Source organism: Sorex araneus, chromosome X (assembly GCF_027595985.1).
Source record: "Sorex araneus isolate mSorAra2 chromosome X, mSorAra2.pri, whole genome shotgun sequence".
Lineage (NCBI taxonomy): Eukaryota > Metazoa > Chordata > Mammalia > Eulipotyphla > Soricidae > Sorex > Sorex araneus.
In genome coordinates, this window is record NC_073313.1 from 149192803 (window position 1) to 149210348 (window position 17546).

Consider the following 17546-nt stretch of genomic DNA (forward strand, 5'->3'; position numbering starts at 1 on the left):
CTTGTTAACATTTGAAGCTAAATTATGTTTTAATTAGGCCTTATTCAATTCCAATAAATACATAGCACTTAACATATTTAGTAATGCATATTCAAATATTTTATGGATGTATACATACATGCAGAAAAGTGCACAACTGAGTCTATAGCTGATGTATTCTTATAAGTGAGAAATAGAACCATGTAACCAATATCTTGCCCAATAAAAAGAACTTGGAGACCCCGAGCGGCTGCCCATAAATGGCTCCTCTGCTCCTGAATGGCCATGATCCCAAAGGCACACAAACAAATCTTGGAATGCAGCAGTATCTGGCAGAAATGCTCCTGGACTGTGAACTAAGCTATGCCTCCCCGGGAGGGGAAAAGTTTTTGTCCCTTGGCCTTTTTCCTTCACGGCAGCATGGCGACCACCATCTTTCAGAGCCTATTGGACAGAGGTGACAAGGCGTGCAGGAAATCTCAAGATGGGGAGTTGGAACCAACCCTGCTCCCCTCCCAGGCAGTCATCCATGAATGACTCCTCCACTCCAGAACGGCCATGATCCCAGAGGCACACAAACAAATCTCGGAACCCAGCGACCTCTGGCAGAAATCCCTCTGGACTTAATTACTAAAATACCAGAAATCCAAAATTGCGCGGTCACTGTTGCGGCCACTGTTGTGACATCATATGCTCTTCATTATCAACAATAGAAAACAAATTATCTAATGATGCCTTTTTGGCAGGTTTGATTGTTGAGGGAAAATTCTAAATAATAGTAGTGGATCATTTGTTGAAAAAAATGAATGTAATCAAAGTAAAGAGAGAGTAAAGTGAAAGTCATCTGCCACGCAGGCAGGGTGGGGGGTGGAGTAGGGGGTATACTAGGGTTCTTGGTGGTGGACCATGTGCACTGTTGAAGGGATGGGTGTTTGGTCATTGTATGACTGAGACTTAAACCTGAAAGCTTTGTAATTGTTTTCACAATGATTCAATAAAAAAAAGGAAAAGAACTCTATAAGCTTCTTAGTTACCGCTCTTATCAGATTGACTATAAATACATTCTCCCATTCATACATTTATGTAAATTAAATTATATGGCAAATATTTTATATAAAGTACAGATATATTTTATGATTGGGCTCATTTACTCAATTTTGTGAGTTTTATTTATAGCAGTAAACTCATTTGACTTTCTATATGGAATCACATGATATGTATTTAAACATGAGTGAAGCCATAATCCAGAGACTCACAAATAAATCTCAGATGAGAGCAACAAGCTGTAGAGATGCCTCCACACTCCGCACAAGTCTGAGTTCATCCAGGACATCTCCGAGGGGGGAGTGGTGAGCCCAGCACCTGCCTAAACAGAGCCCCGGCAGCTAGAAACTTCCAGAACCCAATCACCACCATTCTCACTGCTGATCTCCACAGGCTCAGCACAAGCCCCTCACACATGAGAATGAATCTTCTGAAAATCCCAGGTATGCAGGTTTGGTGACTGAAATCTTTAGGCTTGCTTCAATTTGGAAATGGGAGACCTCTTCTCCCTATTTCCTTGTTCTTCGGGGACCCTGATCATCATGCTCATGAACTGCCTCTGGCACCATATAAGCTCATTAATAGCCATGACCCTGAGACTCATAAATCTAGGAAGAGAGCAACAAGCTGCAGAGATGCCTCTGGATACCAAAGTTAAAACTTTAACTCCAGCTCTACCACTCGATTTAAAACTTTAGAATTCCTGGAGCAACATCTCATTCTTTATGAAACTGATGTATCAAGATTAGCACACCACATTTGTTGGGGTAAGGTAGAAGGCAACCAATATCAATCAAAATATATATAATATACTACACTATAACATACATATATATATATATTTGGTATGCCAAAAACATATATTAGCACACAAGGCTTAACCTGTAGCGACATGTTAGTAATCTCTTATACAAGGGCTTAATGGCTCTAGGTGAAATACAACAGTTTTCATACACTTTCCTTTAACGAAAACTTTTTGGATCATTTTTAGCAGATTGTTTATATAGTAAACAATATAAAATAAATTATTTTGGATCTGCCTTTGGGGCAGGCTTGAGTGGTGGTGTGAAAATTCAAAATAATGCTGGTGGGAAGATGTAATGGCAATGGGATTGATGTTAGAATATTGAATGTTATAAATTATTGTGAACAACTTTGTAAAAATAAAATTTGAAAAAAGAAGTGAGTGGGCATTAAAATTTTACTAGGTCTTGGGTATGACAATGCTATTTTGTCTATAGTTCAGTGCACTTCCAGGTAGATTTCTATTGGTGAAATAACTACTAGTAGAATAAAAATTTCATATAGAAGCATGCATTTTTAATTAATTATTTAGCATCAGCATCATTTATTCAAAATGGTTTGTAAATATTGTGTGTAAAAGTTCCACTTGCAGGGCTGGCCAGATAATACAATGAGTAGGGTGCTTGCCTTGCATAATGCAAAACCAAGTTCGATCCCCAGCATTCCATATGGGTTCTTGAGTACATCCAGGAGAAATTCCTGAGTGTAGAGTCAGGAGTAAACGTTGCTGGGTGTTATCCAACCCCAAATCCAAGGAAAAAAGGCCCCAGTAATTTCCTGTCCTTGATGAATAGTAGCATTTTAATCATTTTAACTTTTCCATTGTGATTGGCTGTACACCAGTATTTTATTGATTTATATTTTCCTTTTTCTGACCATTAATGAACTCGTAATTCATTTATTTTTATTGGAAAAGTGAACATTTTCTTTTGGAAGAGCCAGCTTGTGTAAATTTAATTTGGTGAGAGGTTTCTGCTTTTTTACAGGAGGAGATGATTTGGGCCACACCCACGTGCTTAGAGACTGTTCTTGGCTTTGTGCTCAGGAGCCATCCATGGTGATACTTTGGACACCATATGGTGTTGGGGATTGAACTTAGGTCAGCTTCATACAAGTTTTACACCTTGTAATATATCTATTACCCCTAGAGTTTGTTGCTTAGTTTTATTGAATCAGTGAAATATACAGTTACAAAGTTGTTCATGATTGGATTTCAGTAATATAATGTTCAAACACATGTTCCTTCACCAGTGTACATTTGCCACCAGCAATGTCTCCAGTTCCCTTCCTTCCCCACACCCCCACCTCCCACTGACTCTGGGGCAGGTACTTCTCTCTCTCTCTCTCTCTCTCTCTCTCTCTCTCTCCCTCTCTCTCTCTCTCTCTCCCTCTCTCTCTCTCTCTCCGTCTCTGTCTCCCCTTTTGAACATTATGGTTTGCAATACTGATACTTAAAGGTTATCATGTACCTGCAAATCCCTTTACCTACTTTCAACACTCAGTTTTTGTCCAGAGTTGTTTCTACTGGTCCCTTCTCTAGCCTAACTTTCCTTTGTGTGTAATTGTGGCATGAGTCCAAACATTCAGTAGACTTCCTGGCCCCTAATTTTCCTGACCTCGAATATTAGTTTCAAACTATTTTTATTTTATTTTATTTTTTTTAATGTCAGATCAATCATTAACAATTTTTTAATTTATTTTTATTGAATCACCATGTTGAAAGTTACAAAGCTTTAAGGCTTAAGTCTCAGTTACATAATGCTCGAACACCCATCCCTCCACCAGTGCTTGTATTCCGCCACCAAGAACCACAGTAAACCTCCCACCCCACCCCGCCCTGCCCCCCGGTCCCCCACCCCATCTGTGTAGTTGGTAAGTTACACTTTACTTTAACTTTACCTTGATTACATACAACAACAACAACAACAATAACAACAAAAACCTCACTATTATTGTTTGGAGTTTCCCCCCCAGAGTCGGACCTGCTGGAAAGGAAGCATTTGATAATTTGTTTTCCACTGCTGCGATTGAGGAGATATGAGGTCATGTGGCCACAGTAGCGGCTGTGAGGTTCTAGATTTCTGTATTTTAGTATTTTAGTGACTAAGTCCAGATGGCTTTCTGCCAGAGGTTGCATCTTTGCTAGATCGTACTCTATGCTACTTTATATTCCACATATGAGTGCAATCTTTCTGTATCTGTCTCTTTCTTTCTGACTCATTTCACTCAACATGATACTTTCCCTGTTGATCCACTTACATGCAAATTTCATGACTTCATGCTTTCTAACCGCTGCATAGTATTCCATTGTGTAGAGTAGATGTACCAAAGTTTTTTTAGCCAGTCATCTGTTCTCGGGCATTCGTTTTTTTTCCAGATTCTGGCTATGTAAACTGTGCTGCGATAAACATACAGGTGCAGATGTCATTTTGACTATATTTTTTTGCTTCTCCAGGGTATATTCCCAGGAGTGGTATTGCTGGATCAAATGGAAGCTCAATTTCTAACTTTTTGAGAATCGACCATATTGTTTTCCAGAAGGGCTGAACCAGTCGACATTCCCACCAACAGTGTAGGAGGGTTCCTTTCTCCCCGCATCCACGCCAACAGTGGTTGTTTTTGTTCTTTGGGATGTGAGCCAGTCTCTGTGGTGTGAGATGGTATCTCATAGTTGTTTTGATCTGCATCTCCCTGATGATTAGTGATGAAGAGCATTTTTTCATGTGCCTTTTAGCCATTCGTATTTCTTCCTTGAGAAAGTTTCTGTTCATTTCTTCGCCCCATTTTTTATGGGGTTGGGTGTTTTCTTTTTGTAGAGGTCAACCAGTACTTTATATACCCTTGTTATTAATCCTTTATCGGGTGGGTACTGGGTGAATATCCTTTCCCATTCTGTAGATTCCCTTTGAATTCTGGTCACTGTGTCTTTTGCAGTGCAGAAGCTTTTTAGTTTAATATAGTCCCATTTGTTTATCTCTGTTTCTACTTGCTTACTTAGTTCCGTGTCATCTTTGAAGATGCCTTTAGCTTCAATATCGTGAAGGGTTTTGCCGACCTTGTCTTTGATGTACCTTATGGATTGTGGTCTGATGTTGAGGTCTTTAATCCATTTTGATCTGACTTTTGTGCATGGTGTTAGGTCGATGTCTAAGCCCATTTTTTTGCATGTGGCTGTCCAGTTATGCCAGCACCATTTGTTGAAGAGGCTTTCCTTGTTCCATTTCACATTTCTTGCCCCCTTATCAAGGATCAGGTGATCATATATTTTGGGTTGCATGTAGGGATATTCCACCCTGTTCCATTGATCAGCGGTTCTGCCTTTGTTCCAGTACCATGCTGTTTTAATTGTTACTGCTTTGTAGTAAAGTTTGAAGTTGGGGAGGGTGAGGCTTCCCATCGTCTTTTTCTCAAGAATTGCTTTGGCTATTTGTGGGCGTTTATTGTTCCATGTGAATTTCAGGAGTGCTTGATCAATTTCTTTGAAGAATTTCATGGGTATCCTCATAGGAATTGCATTGAATCTGTATAGTGCTTTGGGGAGTATTGCCATTTTGACAATGTTAAGTCTTCCTATCCATGAGCAGGGAATGTGTTTCCATTATCCCACAACTGAGTGTGGGCTGAAGCCATAGCTCAGCGTGTAGGGTGTTTGCCTTGCACGCAGCGGACACAGGTTTGATTTCTCCACCTCTCTCAGAGAGTCTGTCAAGCTACTGAGAGTATCTCGCCTGCACGCCAGAGTATGGAAAGCTACCCATGGTGTATTCTGGATGCCTAAAACAGTAACAATAAGTCTCACAATGGAGACGTCACTGGTGCCCGCTCAAGCAAATCGATGAGCAACGGGATGACAGTGACAGTGACAGAGACAAGTAAGTGCAGGCATTCTTTTATTTTTCTATCTCGTTCTGACTCATTTTGCTCAGCATGAACTCTTCGTGTCCATTCATTTATTGTTGGTGTACAACATCCCATAATCTCAGACCTAGCTAAACATGGATGTAAACATTGTTTTTCTGTTACTGTTACTTTAACAGACTATGCTTCCGGCTATGTAACTGACTTCGATACTGTTTCCGTTGACTATCCTGCCTATGTGGCTGAATATCATTGGTTAAAACATCAAGCTAGTTAATAAAAGGGGGCTGAACAGGCTGCTCTATGGCAGGCCACAGCACAAAAAACTACGGAGACAATTATGTGATCCTCCCAGAAAACATATATTTCTTTCACATGCATATCTTAAATGCCTCAGACTGTCTTACCAAACCTTACTGCAACATATGTTGCAACATATGGCGCCCAATGTGAGGCTCGAAGATAAAGGCCCGGTCTGGAAGAAATAGAGAAAGGGGGAGATAAAGAAAGGGAATAAAGAAATATAGATAGAGGGACTGGAGCGATAGCACAGCGGGTAGGGCGTTTGCCTTGCACCCGGCCGACCCGGGTTCGAATTCCAGCATCCCATATGGTCCCCTGAGCACCGCCAGGGGGTAATTCCTGAGTAAAGAGCCAGGAGTAACCCCTGTGCATCGCCATGTGTGACCCAAAAATCAAAAAAAAAAAGAAATATAGATAGAAAGAAAGAAAGGAAGAAGAAAAAGAAAGGGAATAAAGAAATAGAGATAGAAAAAAGAAAGAAAGAGAGAAAGAAAGAAAGGGAGAAAGAAGAAATATAAATAGAAAGAAAGGAAGTAAAGAAATAAAAAGAAAGGAAGGAAGAGGAGAAAGAGAAAGAAAGGGAATAAAGAAACAGAAGAAAAAGAAAGGGAGAAAGAAGAAATACAGATAGAAATAAAGGAAGTAAAGAAATAGAAAGGAAGGAAGAAGAGAAAGAGAAAGAAAGGGAACAAAGAAAAATAGAAAGAAAAAGAGAAAGAGAAAGAAAGGAAATAAAGAAATATAGATAGAAGAGAAAGAAAGAAAGGGAGAGAGAAGAAATATAGATAAAATAAAGGAAGTAAAGAAATAGAAAGAAAGGAAGAAGAAAAAGAGAAAGAAAGGGAATAAAGAAAAATAGAAAGAAGAAAAAAGAAAGAAAGGGAGAAAGAAGAAATATAGACAGAAAGAAAAAAGGAAGTAAATAAAAAGAAAGGAAGGAAGAAGAGAAAGAGAAAGCAGGGGAATAAAGAAACAGAAAGAAGAAAAAGAAAGGGAGAAAGAAGAAATATAGATAGAAAGAAAGAAAGTAAAGAAATAGAAAGAAAGAAAGGAAGAAGAAGAAAAAAGAGAAAGGGAATAAAGAAATATAGATAGAAGGAAAGAAGAAGAAAAAGAGACAGAAAGGATTAAAGAAATATAGATAGAAATAAAGAAAGGTAGAATAAGAAAAGGAGAAAGAAAGGGAGAAATAAATAAAGAATAAATAAAGGAAAAGAAAAGAAAAAAGGACAATGGGCAATTCTGTAACATCTCAGCAGGATGCCTATGTTGACACTTTGAACTCTCTAACAAAAGCAGCTGGTTTGCCTTTAAAGGAACAGATAAAGCTATGCCTCCTTGAGAGGGTAAAACAGTATTGTCATTGGTTTAAGCAAAAAGATAGAGAAACATTTAATTTAAAACGATAGAAAAAAAGTAGGGGAAAGGTTCCATTCATGCACACATTTTCAAAACAACTTACAGAGAAACTCCTATGTTAGAGGAGAAGAGTGGGGAAGAATCTTTGATTCAGCCTAAATTTTGTGCTAAGCCAACAGCATCTGTATTGTCTGTTGATTCATATCAAATTGATGATTCACCTGCCCAGTCTGAGTCTGACAGCGTCAAGTCAGACACAGAGAATTCAGTTTCAAAAGAGGTTGTAAGAACCCAAGAATTGAGGAAAGTTCATGAAAAATTAGATAAATTAATTAGACAAATGAAGTACGTTGAGATGCATCACCCTTCTGAAAGAAGGATAATGCCTGCTGTATGGGGTATCACTGATCCTAACCCTTTGGCAGTTCCTTCCCCTTGCTTATGAATAGGGAAGAGGAATCTCTGTGTTGCCATTTTAAGCTTACTCCTGAGTTGCATTCTCTGATACAAAAATCTGAAGCTCCTTTATATAAAGCAAAATTGAGCCAACAGCCTGCTCAGTTATGGCTTTTCCAGTCGTTTGTAATCCTGATGTGCAAAGAAAAAGACAGGCAGGGGAATATGAGCCTGTTCCTTTTAAGTTTCTTTCCTCGCTTAAGCAAGCTGTGACCACCTATGGTGTTACTTCTAACTATATGCTAGCCCTTCTTGAAAATTTTGCAGAAGCTAGTACTGTAATTCCGTTTGATTGGCAAACTCTTGCAAAGGCAGTGTTATAAAATTCTCAATATGTACAATTTAAATCCTGGAGAGAAGAGGCTGAGAAATTTGCTAGAATTAAAACACCAAAACAAGTTGATAACACTGTGAGCAGATTTTAGGCACTGGCAAGTGGGCTTTAGTGGAAGAACAAGTCCATTTAGAGACAAACATTTTTAAGTTGTTAATAAGACCTGTCTAAAGGCATGGCGTTATCTTGAGATCTCTGCAAAACGCACTAAGTCATTCATAAAAATCTTTTAGGAAGTAAATGAACTTTACACAGATTTTATTGCCAGACTCCAGGACTCTCTTGAAAAGGCTATACCTGATGAAGGCCTTCGTGAAATGCTTATGCTAACTTTAGCTGTGGAAAATCCTACAGCAGACTGCCAAAAGGCAATTCAAACTGCTAAGCTAATGGAAAAAACTCTCTGGATGACTTTATTAAAGTATGTAGGGAAGTGGGAACACCAACCCATCAGGCGCAAATAATAGCCGCTGCTTTTAAAAGAGTAAACCAGATAAAATGTTACGTCTGTGGAGCTTTGGGACATCTCAGGCGAAATTGTACTAGTATTAGTCCTGGGATGAGAAAAGAACCAGGCGTCTGTATGTGGAAGTCGATGTGGAGGTCTCGTTCTGTTCAGCAGGGAGAACCCTTCGTAAGGCGCAGCCGAAAGAACAGATGCAGAGCCTGGAGGAGGGAGAAAAGGCATTTATTCTATGGCAGTTACAGTATTTATACCTCCCTATTGGGAGGAGGTGGTGCCAGGACCCCCAACAGAAATGCAGGGTGTGGCACGGGATTTAGCTAGTAATAAACAAATGCTGATAGGATAAGATCAGTAAGATTAGGAGTGGCAACCTTTGCTAGGTGTGGCATGGGGTTAGCTAGTGATAAACAAATAGTGACAGGATAAGATCAGTAAGGTAAAATGGCTCCCTACATCCCCCCCTGTTTTGTTTTAAATTAAATGTGGTCAGGGGAGGCATTGTCCGGTATCCCTTGTGACATAAAGACTCCATTTTTGCAGGGAGAGGAAGGAAAGGATGATCGGGTCTATGCAGGGGGCTCCTCATAGGCCCCATCAATCCTTGGTTTTGGAGTAACCTCTAAGCTATACCGGAATACCTCGCAGGGAGCTGGGCCGGGGTATCAGCCCTCCCTTGCAGTGCTTTGCCTGGCAACATGATCCACAAGAATAAATCCTTGGGAGCCCGGCATCCTCAAGGTAAAGAACTGGGGGAAGATGAGGTCCTACAAATCAAGCCAAAGATCCTTAAACACTCGAAAATCTCATTTGTTACTCTAAGATATTAACCCAGCCCTGGACCTAAAGTAGCACTTGCTGTAGAGTGTCCAATTGTTGCTCAACATCATGGTTGACAGTAGCCTGCATTGTCCCAAGGTGGTAAGAGTCATTTTTGTCATGTTTAGACGAAGTTGTGTGTCTGGACCGAGGCTTGAAGAACTATTCCTGCAACAGCATCAGTGGTGGTTACAGCAATGAGTCCAGGATAGCTGCGATCAGGGCCCCAAGGAATTGTCAGGAGTGCCGGAGCAGTTGTGTCAGGTCTTCAGTCAGGAGCCCTTTATCGGAGGAGCGTTGCCATTCTCTGGTCAGGTTCACTGGTAACCATATGCGATCTGGCCCTTAATAAAGTTATACTGTGGGGAGAATCTTGGATTGAGAGGGAAGAATTGAGACAGGTAAATAATGCACAATCACCAGAAAAGAAAAATCTTTCTGTGAGTGATCAGAGGTAGTATGAGTTTGGGACTTGGTATGAATCCAAGTCTGAAAGTGAAGAGGGAGACAGGGAGGCACTCCAATGCAGACAGGATCAAGTGAGTATCCTAGAGAAAAAATTAAAAGGTGTTTCTTCTTTATTCGGCAGCTGAGGCATCTGTGAATCCCATGGAGGGGGTAAAAGAAAGGAATTGTTAGCCCAGATACTGGGTCCTGGCATGGTCCAATCTACAACCTGTAAAAGTGGAGGGTGAGGAATGTAAGTCCAATAGATATGTTTAGCTTACTAGAATTCAAGAGGATTTCAACTGTTAATAACTATTAATGTTCTCCCAATATGAAATCTGGATTGAAAATTTCAATTTCTTTGTAGGCGCCACATTCTGATTAGAAACTTTGTTTAGACCTGATCTAGCAAGCTCCAAAGATACTTAGATCTTTTAAATTGCTGGGCTCCATATCACTCTGATCTTCCTTGATTTTGTTTGCCCGAATCTAAGAATTACTGACTTTAAACTAGCTCTAATACTCGAGTGTTCCACAGACAGAGAGACAGACAGTCAGACAATAAACATCACACATGTGCACAAATATATACTTGATCGATCAATCTGACCCTTCAAGAATGGCAGGAAAAAACTGATAGACTGAGAAAGGCAAGAGCAGTCTCCAGGGCAAAGTGAGCCCTGTCGGCCGATTGCTCCCCGTTTCTCTGCCTGAGCAGCTAGTTTCCTGCTTGTTGAAAAAAATGGGTCAAGAAAGCACTTTTGTTGATATAAGCTGGCAAAACCTTCTCAAAGTTGTTGAAAAGTAAGCAGAACTAAGAAAGATAATGAGACAATTGCACACACACTAGGAGCACACGCACAAATCTTACTCCTGCACACGCTCGGACCGGTCCTTCTTTCACACGGGTGCGCACCCCACTCACCACATTCACACTGAGACTCCCGATCCTGCCCTACGGGCATCATCTTCGGTCTTGAAGTAATGCTGGTTCCTGCTCCAGCCAGGCCAAGTCTGAATAACTGTTCTGTTGTAGGGAGCCATTTTACAAGCCTGGCTCTTATCCTCTAGTCAAGTGGAGGCTTACTTGGGATTTCTGTAACAAGGTCACCACTGCTGACCTTACTGATCTTATCAGTTCGCCATTCCTCACTAGCCAACGCCCATGCCTGATCTGCCCAACGCCCATGCCTGATCTGCATTTTACTATTGTTCCTATGGGGGTCCAAGCATGCATACCGCCCCCTCCCACCAAGAGGTATAAGTATTGTAACTGCTGTTATAATAAACTCTCTCTCTCTCTCTCCTCCTCTTTCTGGCTCTGCGTCTGTTCATTCGGTTACGTCCCCTCCTTAGCCCCACGAGGGTCCTCCCTGCGGGACAGGATGGGACCCCACATCTGGCGCCCAGCGTGGGGCACTAGGGGACCACCGAACGCCCGGTCAAGTTCACGTCGGCCGACGAATTCACGGAAAAGTGAGTGTCTCTGAGGGTCTCCTCTCTCTTGGTGCACACCCTGGTATGGGACCAGGCTCGAATACAGTCTCGTGTTAAGGACGAGACGGTCACTGGCGGAAAGGCTTGAATTCCCTTGTCTTGTGTGTATGTGTGAGTGATTGTGCAGTCTTGGATGTCCTCGTCCTTGTACTGAGTCTGTGGCTCCACGACTTGGCATCCTTAAGATCCCTTTAAGGTTACGGAGTCCAATTGGGCTGTCTGCGATTCCACGAGGATCATGTGGTCTAGGGTGGTGCTGGTTTAGACGCGGGCCGCAAGTCACCTCTCAGGCTGATCCACTATGGCTAAGTTCCTCACCGGCCAGACATGCATCTGAGTGGTTTGTTATGAGTGTCCCCATCCCCCCCGCCCCTTCTTGTGTCTTTTGTGTTTTCATTTCTGTCGAGTTGGCAGAAACTACCTCCCAGTGTAGACAGTCACTGGTGGAAGGTCGAATCCCTTTGTCCTGTGTTTTCATTTCTGTCGAGTTGGCAGAAACAGCCTACCAGTGAAGCAGCCACTGGTGGAAGGCTTGAACCCCTTTGTCCTGTGTTTTCATTTCTGTCGAGTTGGCAGAAACAGCCTACCAGTGACCCTTTCTTTTCTCTTCTTGCTTTATGGCCTGCTTATCCTCTGTTTCCAAGGCTCCCTCAGTCTGTGGGGATGAGGCCACCCCCATGCACGGAACTGACTCCTCAAATTCTACTACTATAGACTCTGACCATCCTGCTTTCCTACCTGAGCCCTCCCAAGCGGAGGCGCCTCCAAGACTTTAAAAAGAAAAACGGCAGTTGGCGACTGCTACAGGATCTACGAGCAGTAAATAAAACCATAGTCATTTTTGGGGCGCTTCAACCTGGACTGCCGTCCCCAGCAGCCATTCCTTCAGAAATGTATAAGACAGTACTTGATTTAAAAGACTGCTTTTTCTCAATTCCCTTGCATCCTGATGATCACCCCCGCTTTGCCTTTAGTTTGCTAGCTTCTAATTAGAAAGAGCCCAATGTACATTGGAGCAACCCCCTTGTCAGGGGGATAAGACCAAAGATAATGTGGACGTCCGTAGGGCAGGCTCAGGAATTTCATTGTGAATGTGGTGAGTGGGTGTGCACCTTCGTGAAAGAAGGACCGGTCCGAGCGAGTGCAGGAGTGTGCTTTGTGCGTGTGCCTTTAGTGTGTGTGTAATTGTCTCATTATCTTTCTCTTAGTTCTGCTTATTATTATCAGCAGAGAAGGCAGGAAAATGCAAGATCATGTGGCTAAGTGTTTAATAATATCAGGAAATAAAAGTATATCACTAAGGTAGCCTATCCCCAAATCTGATAAGAAGTCACTAGTTCCCTGCCTCAGAACTAGTCTTGACCAAGAAAGAAAAATGCTAGCATCTGACCACCTTAGGTTTCAACAATTTTGAAAAGGTATTGCCGGCTTATATCAACAAAAGCTCTTTCTTGACCCATTTTTAACAAGCAGGAAACGGGCTGGTCAGGCAGAGAAACGGGGAGCAATGTTCCCAATCTGCCGACAGGGCTTAACTTTGCCCTGGGGACTTGTTCCTTCCTTTCTCAGTCTATCAGTTTTTTCCTTGCCGTTTCTGAAGGGCCAGATCGATAGATCAACTGAAGATGTGTGCACATGTATGTGTGGTGTTTTTAGTGAACTTATTGTCTGTCTGTTTGTTTGTCTGTCTGTCTCTCTATGTGGAACACTTGAATGCTGGAGCCAGAGTGAAAATCAGTGGTAAAAATTAGGCCTGGGGAAAACAGGATCGTCTCAAGAGATCAGAGTGATATGCAGTTCAGCATTTTAAAGGATCTATGTGATTTTGGAACCTGTTAGACCAGGTTTAAACAAAGATTTCTAATTAGAATGTGGCACCTACAACGAAATTGAAATTTTTAGTCTAAATTTCTTATTGGAAGAACATTAATAGTTATTAACAGTTGAAATTCTTTTGAATTCCAGTAGCTGTACTATCTAGAAAAAGCTACAGAGCTAGAGCCAGAAAACTAAAAGTGAAATAAGAATTCAGAGAGTGCAAGGCTTTATCTTATAAGCCTCAGCCAATTTTAATGAGGAATTTAGCTGTTTTTCAAGCAACAGAGGTACAGAAACCCTCAAAATAAAGTTTACTTGTGTTTCCATAAACATTTGACAGTCCAAATGCTTTTCTTTCTATGCTATTATCAAAGTTTAAATACCCAAAGGGCTTTTTCTGTGTTTGAAAGCATATTTGTATTGTGGAATTGATAAAGTTAGAAAGCTTGTGATTTGAACTAACTAAGGTACGAGAACTATTGAACTTAAGCCAAAGAAGATTTACTCATGTTTCATAAAAATTGATGGTTTAAAGGTCTTATGCTGTTGCGTAAATGTACATATGCATCTATATTGGATTATTAGAATGTGAGCTGAAGTAGTTGTGGTTAAAAACAGGTTCGAAGAGTAATGGTTTAGTTAAAATATGTTTTTCTAGAGTTATAAAATGGTTGCAAAATTTATTCTACAAGTGTTTTATTTGATCTGAGACTCGGTAACTAAAATTTCTATTGATACTTAGCAAAGAATTATAATAGATTAATCTCAGGTGTCAGCCTGATAGTCTAAAGCCATAGTATTGGGCCTTGGTTAAAGTTTGAGATGTGGGAACTTTTACTGGCTATTGTTAAGTCAGTCTGTCCAGTACATGAAAATGCATGTTATTATTCTGATAACTTTATTCATTGCAAAGCTTTGTCACCAGGTATCATACCTAGCTCAGACCATCAGAGAACTTTGTACGCAAATGTGAGATCCTTAATGTTTTATGGTAATCTATGAGTGTTTTAATCTTTATATTTGTGTTTTCCTAGAAATCAGAATTCTAAGATGTCTCCTGGTTAATTTCTAATGTGAAGTGAACTTTTGCCAAGTGAATATATGTTGTAAGAACTTTCTAAACCTTTTTTGAATATCTATAGAACTGACAATGCTTTTGAAATGGTATGGCAGAGCAGTTTTGTCGTGTTAAATGAGATGATTGATAATTAGTGTCCAAATTTGGGAAATCATGTTGTACTGAGTTTAGTAAAACAAGAGTTTAAATTTGTGGGACGACTATAAGGAATATAGATGTATGTCTTAAGTCAGAAAGATAATGGATGCAGATATCATCAGTTGGAAAAAGGAAAGTAGTCCTGTTAAAGTGAAGTTGATTTTGAAATGGGTTGAAGGAAAGGTACAGGACAGAATGAATATAAAGGAATGTGTAGAAGGTTTGAGGTTGTGTTTGAAGGAAAGAAACTGATCACTGTTTTAAGAAACTCTTTAAATCACATGCAGAATTGTTCTAGTATGTTTTTTGGTAGGATCTATGGAAAAGATATTGGATAGATTGTCTGGACTCCTGTTACAGTGCTCTTAGATAATTGAATTCTTCAAAAGTTGCGGAAAATCAAGGGTTTTTCAAATGAGATTAAATGAATTAGACATGTTTAACTGTACACTGAACTTCCAGTACAGTGCTCTTATTAATGGGAAGTCAAGGTTTTCAACATGGGATTGAATGGGTTAAATATGATGTTAAACTGTACACCTTTTTCTCTACAGATTTTAGCGTCTTTGACTAGGACCCACAACAAATGGGTGTGTTGTATCTCACTGTGAGTAAAGTGAAATGTTTTTCTCTTCTTTGTACCTTCGGTATGTTTTTGATGCTTCGTGGCACTATGTTGGTTTGCATAAATCCAGACAAAAGTCTTTCCTCTCTGTAATAGGGTCTACCCCTCATGCAGACAGGAAAATCAATTATGGGACCCCAAAGCTCTTTCCCTCTTTCAGGGAAAGAGTCAAGGGATTGGTCTAAATGACAGGAGCAGGTATTTAACAGGTACTGTTTCAAGTACCCTACAAACCTCAGGGAGACCCTAGAGGCCAGTTGTCTTAAGGAAAGAATGGAAATCATCACTGCTATGGAAAATGAGAAATCCGGGAATCTGTGTGACTGACACAGCATCAAGAAAAACCCTGGAAACCAGGATCTCTCTCAGCCCTGAAAAAGGGAGGGGATGGACTCCTTTCTGCCAGGATGCATCTACGGAAAAGGCCACCTCCAGTTCAACCTGAAAGCTTGAGACCATCCAGTTCATCGTGGGATATTTATGGCCAGGCCTGGGTAACTCTGACGTGCCACATAAGATTAATGCCATTATTGGTGTGCCTCCTGTCTGTAGCCCAACCCCCAGGACTTATCAGTAAATAATGGGGTACCCCAAAATGGAGAGTTCTCCAATCTTGCTGTGTTTATGCAAAAGAACAAGTCAGATTTGTTAAGCCATCAGGCAAATTTTAAAATGAAGGTGGAGAGAAAACCATGTTTCTGTAACTTGCCTTTTAAAGAATCAGATTCAAATTCTACAGAGTGATCTAGTAAATGTATTCTAATCTTGATCTAAAAGGTATTCCTTCTGGGTAATTCAGGTAAAATGTGTTTTGCTGACTGTAAAGTAAGCAGCCTAGTCTTTGGGACTCAATGTTGAACTTGCTATCACTAGTCTGAAAGCCATCTTTCATGGGAAGGAAGTCAGTACTGTGCTTTCTGTTTCATTAATGAACCTAGTGGAAATTCTGGGCTTCCTTTCCTAACACTTATTCAGCATCAAGGAACTCACCAAGGAAAGGATTGGCAGCTTGACATGCAAATGATCAAACACTCATTCAAGGTATAAATATTTATTGGTTACAATTGACAGCTTCAGTGGATGGGTAGCTTTTCCAACCTGAGAAGTGGTGTGGTGCTTCTAGGCCACTAGAAAAATCTGGACATAGGAAGTCATTTTCTATCAACCAATGGGTGGAGCAGTTATTCTTTTCCATTGTTTTTATGACAGAAATGGGTATGGCATTATGTTGCTTTGGTTTCTGTTGCTTTAACTCTTAATGTTTCCTAAGACAGCAAACTATTTTGTTCTTACTAGGTCAGAAAGGACCTTCCACATCTCCAGAGTCTAATCATTTCAAAGTGCCATCCCTCAGTCTAATTGATCTGATCTTTTCTTTCAGATAACTTCAGGAACCCACCAGTTCATTGCCTGGGGCCCACTAAAAACTAAGGTAGCTTGAGGTTTCACCCCTTGTGCAGGCAGGGTCTGCGCCCCTCTATCAGCATGAAGCAGCTTCAGAAGATGGATCACCGACCATTTTCCCCTTAAAGATTTAAGGTGGTGAAATCTCTAGGGAGGAATATGATGTAGGCAGGTAGATAGGGAAAGGCCCTTGGCAATGAAACAGATTAATAAAGTCTCTGGGAAGGAGAATCCTGAGACTGACCCACCTTGTGGATACAGAAAACAGACCTGATAAGACCTAAAGAAGACCATCACCACTCCCAACCTCCCTGGTAACCTCCTTAGCAACGGACTTTTACCGAGAAGAAGCCCCCACGTGGGGGCAGGTTGAAGAGACCCTATAAAAGACACCTTGAACAAAGGAAGTGTGCACATATGCTGCCTGAGCCCATGTGCTGCTTGTGCCATGTGGCCGAGCACATGTGTCGCCCGCATCTCCCCCCTTGAGATGTGTACTTTCATGCTTTCGTGTTTGTGTCATAAGGGATACCGGACAATGCCTCCCCTGACCACATTTAATTTAAACCAAAACAGGGGGAGATGTAGGGAGCCATTTTACAAGCCCGGCTCTTATCCTCTAATCAAGTGGAGGCTTACTTGGGATTTCTGTAACAAGGTCACCACTGCTGACCTTACTGATCTTATCAGTTCGCCATTCCTCACTAGCCAACGCCCATGCCTGATCTGCCCAACGCCCATGCCTGATCTGCATTTTACTATTGTTCCTATGGGGGTCCAAGCATGCATACCGCCCCCTCCCACCAAGAGGTATAAGTATTGTAACTGCTGTTATAATAAACTCTCTCTCTCTCTCTCCTCCTCTTTCTGGCTCTGCGTCTGTTCATTCGGTTACGTCCCCTCCTTAGCCCCACGAAGGGTCCTCCCTGCGGGACAGGATGGGACCCCACATTCTGTGAGCGAGACCACTAGTTGGTCACTCCCGACGCGGCTGACTGAGCAGAAGCAAGTTCCTGGGCAGTGGCAGAAGGGACACTGTCCTTAGAGGATTCATTTATTCTCTGGGTGGAAGTCGGTTCAGCCAGAGCAGGTGTGTCGACCTGCCTTATCAGTCGTTCGG

General features: G+C 41.3%; 1 protein-coding gene across 1 annotated transcript; it reads right to left on the reverse strand.

Moving 5' to 3' along the window:
• Nucleotides 1-3710: 3710 nt before the first annotated feature.
• On the reverse strand, nucleotides 3711-17278 carry LOC129400091 (ATP synthase subunit a-like). The gene is made up of 2 exons (XM_055123070.1): nucleotides 10792-17278; nucleotides 3711-10095 (listed from the first exon to the last, which is right to left on the reverse strand). Exon 2 carries the CDS (start codon nucleotides 7237-7239, stop codon nucleotides 6079-6081), a length of 1161 nt encoding a protein of 386 aa, XP_054979045.1. The 5' UTR covers nucleotides 7240-10095; nucleotides 10792-17278; the 3' UTR covers nucleotides 3711-6078.
• Between the last annotated feature and the right edge of the window lie 268 nt (nucleotides 17279-17546).

Excerpts from the sequence above, each read along its gene's own strand:
- LOC129400091 (XM_055123070.1), bottom strand. The coding sequence starts at position 7,239 with ATGTTACAGAATTGCCCATTGTCCTTTTTTCTTTTCTTTTCCTTTATT.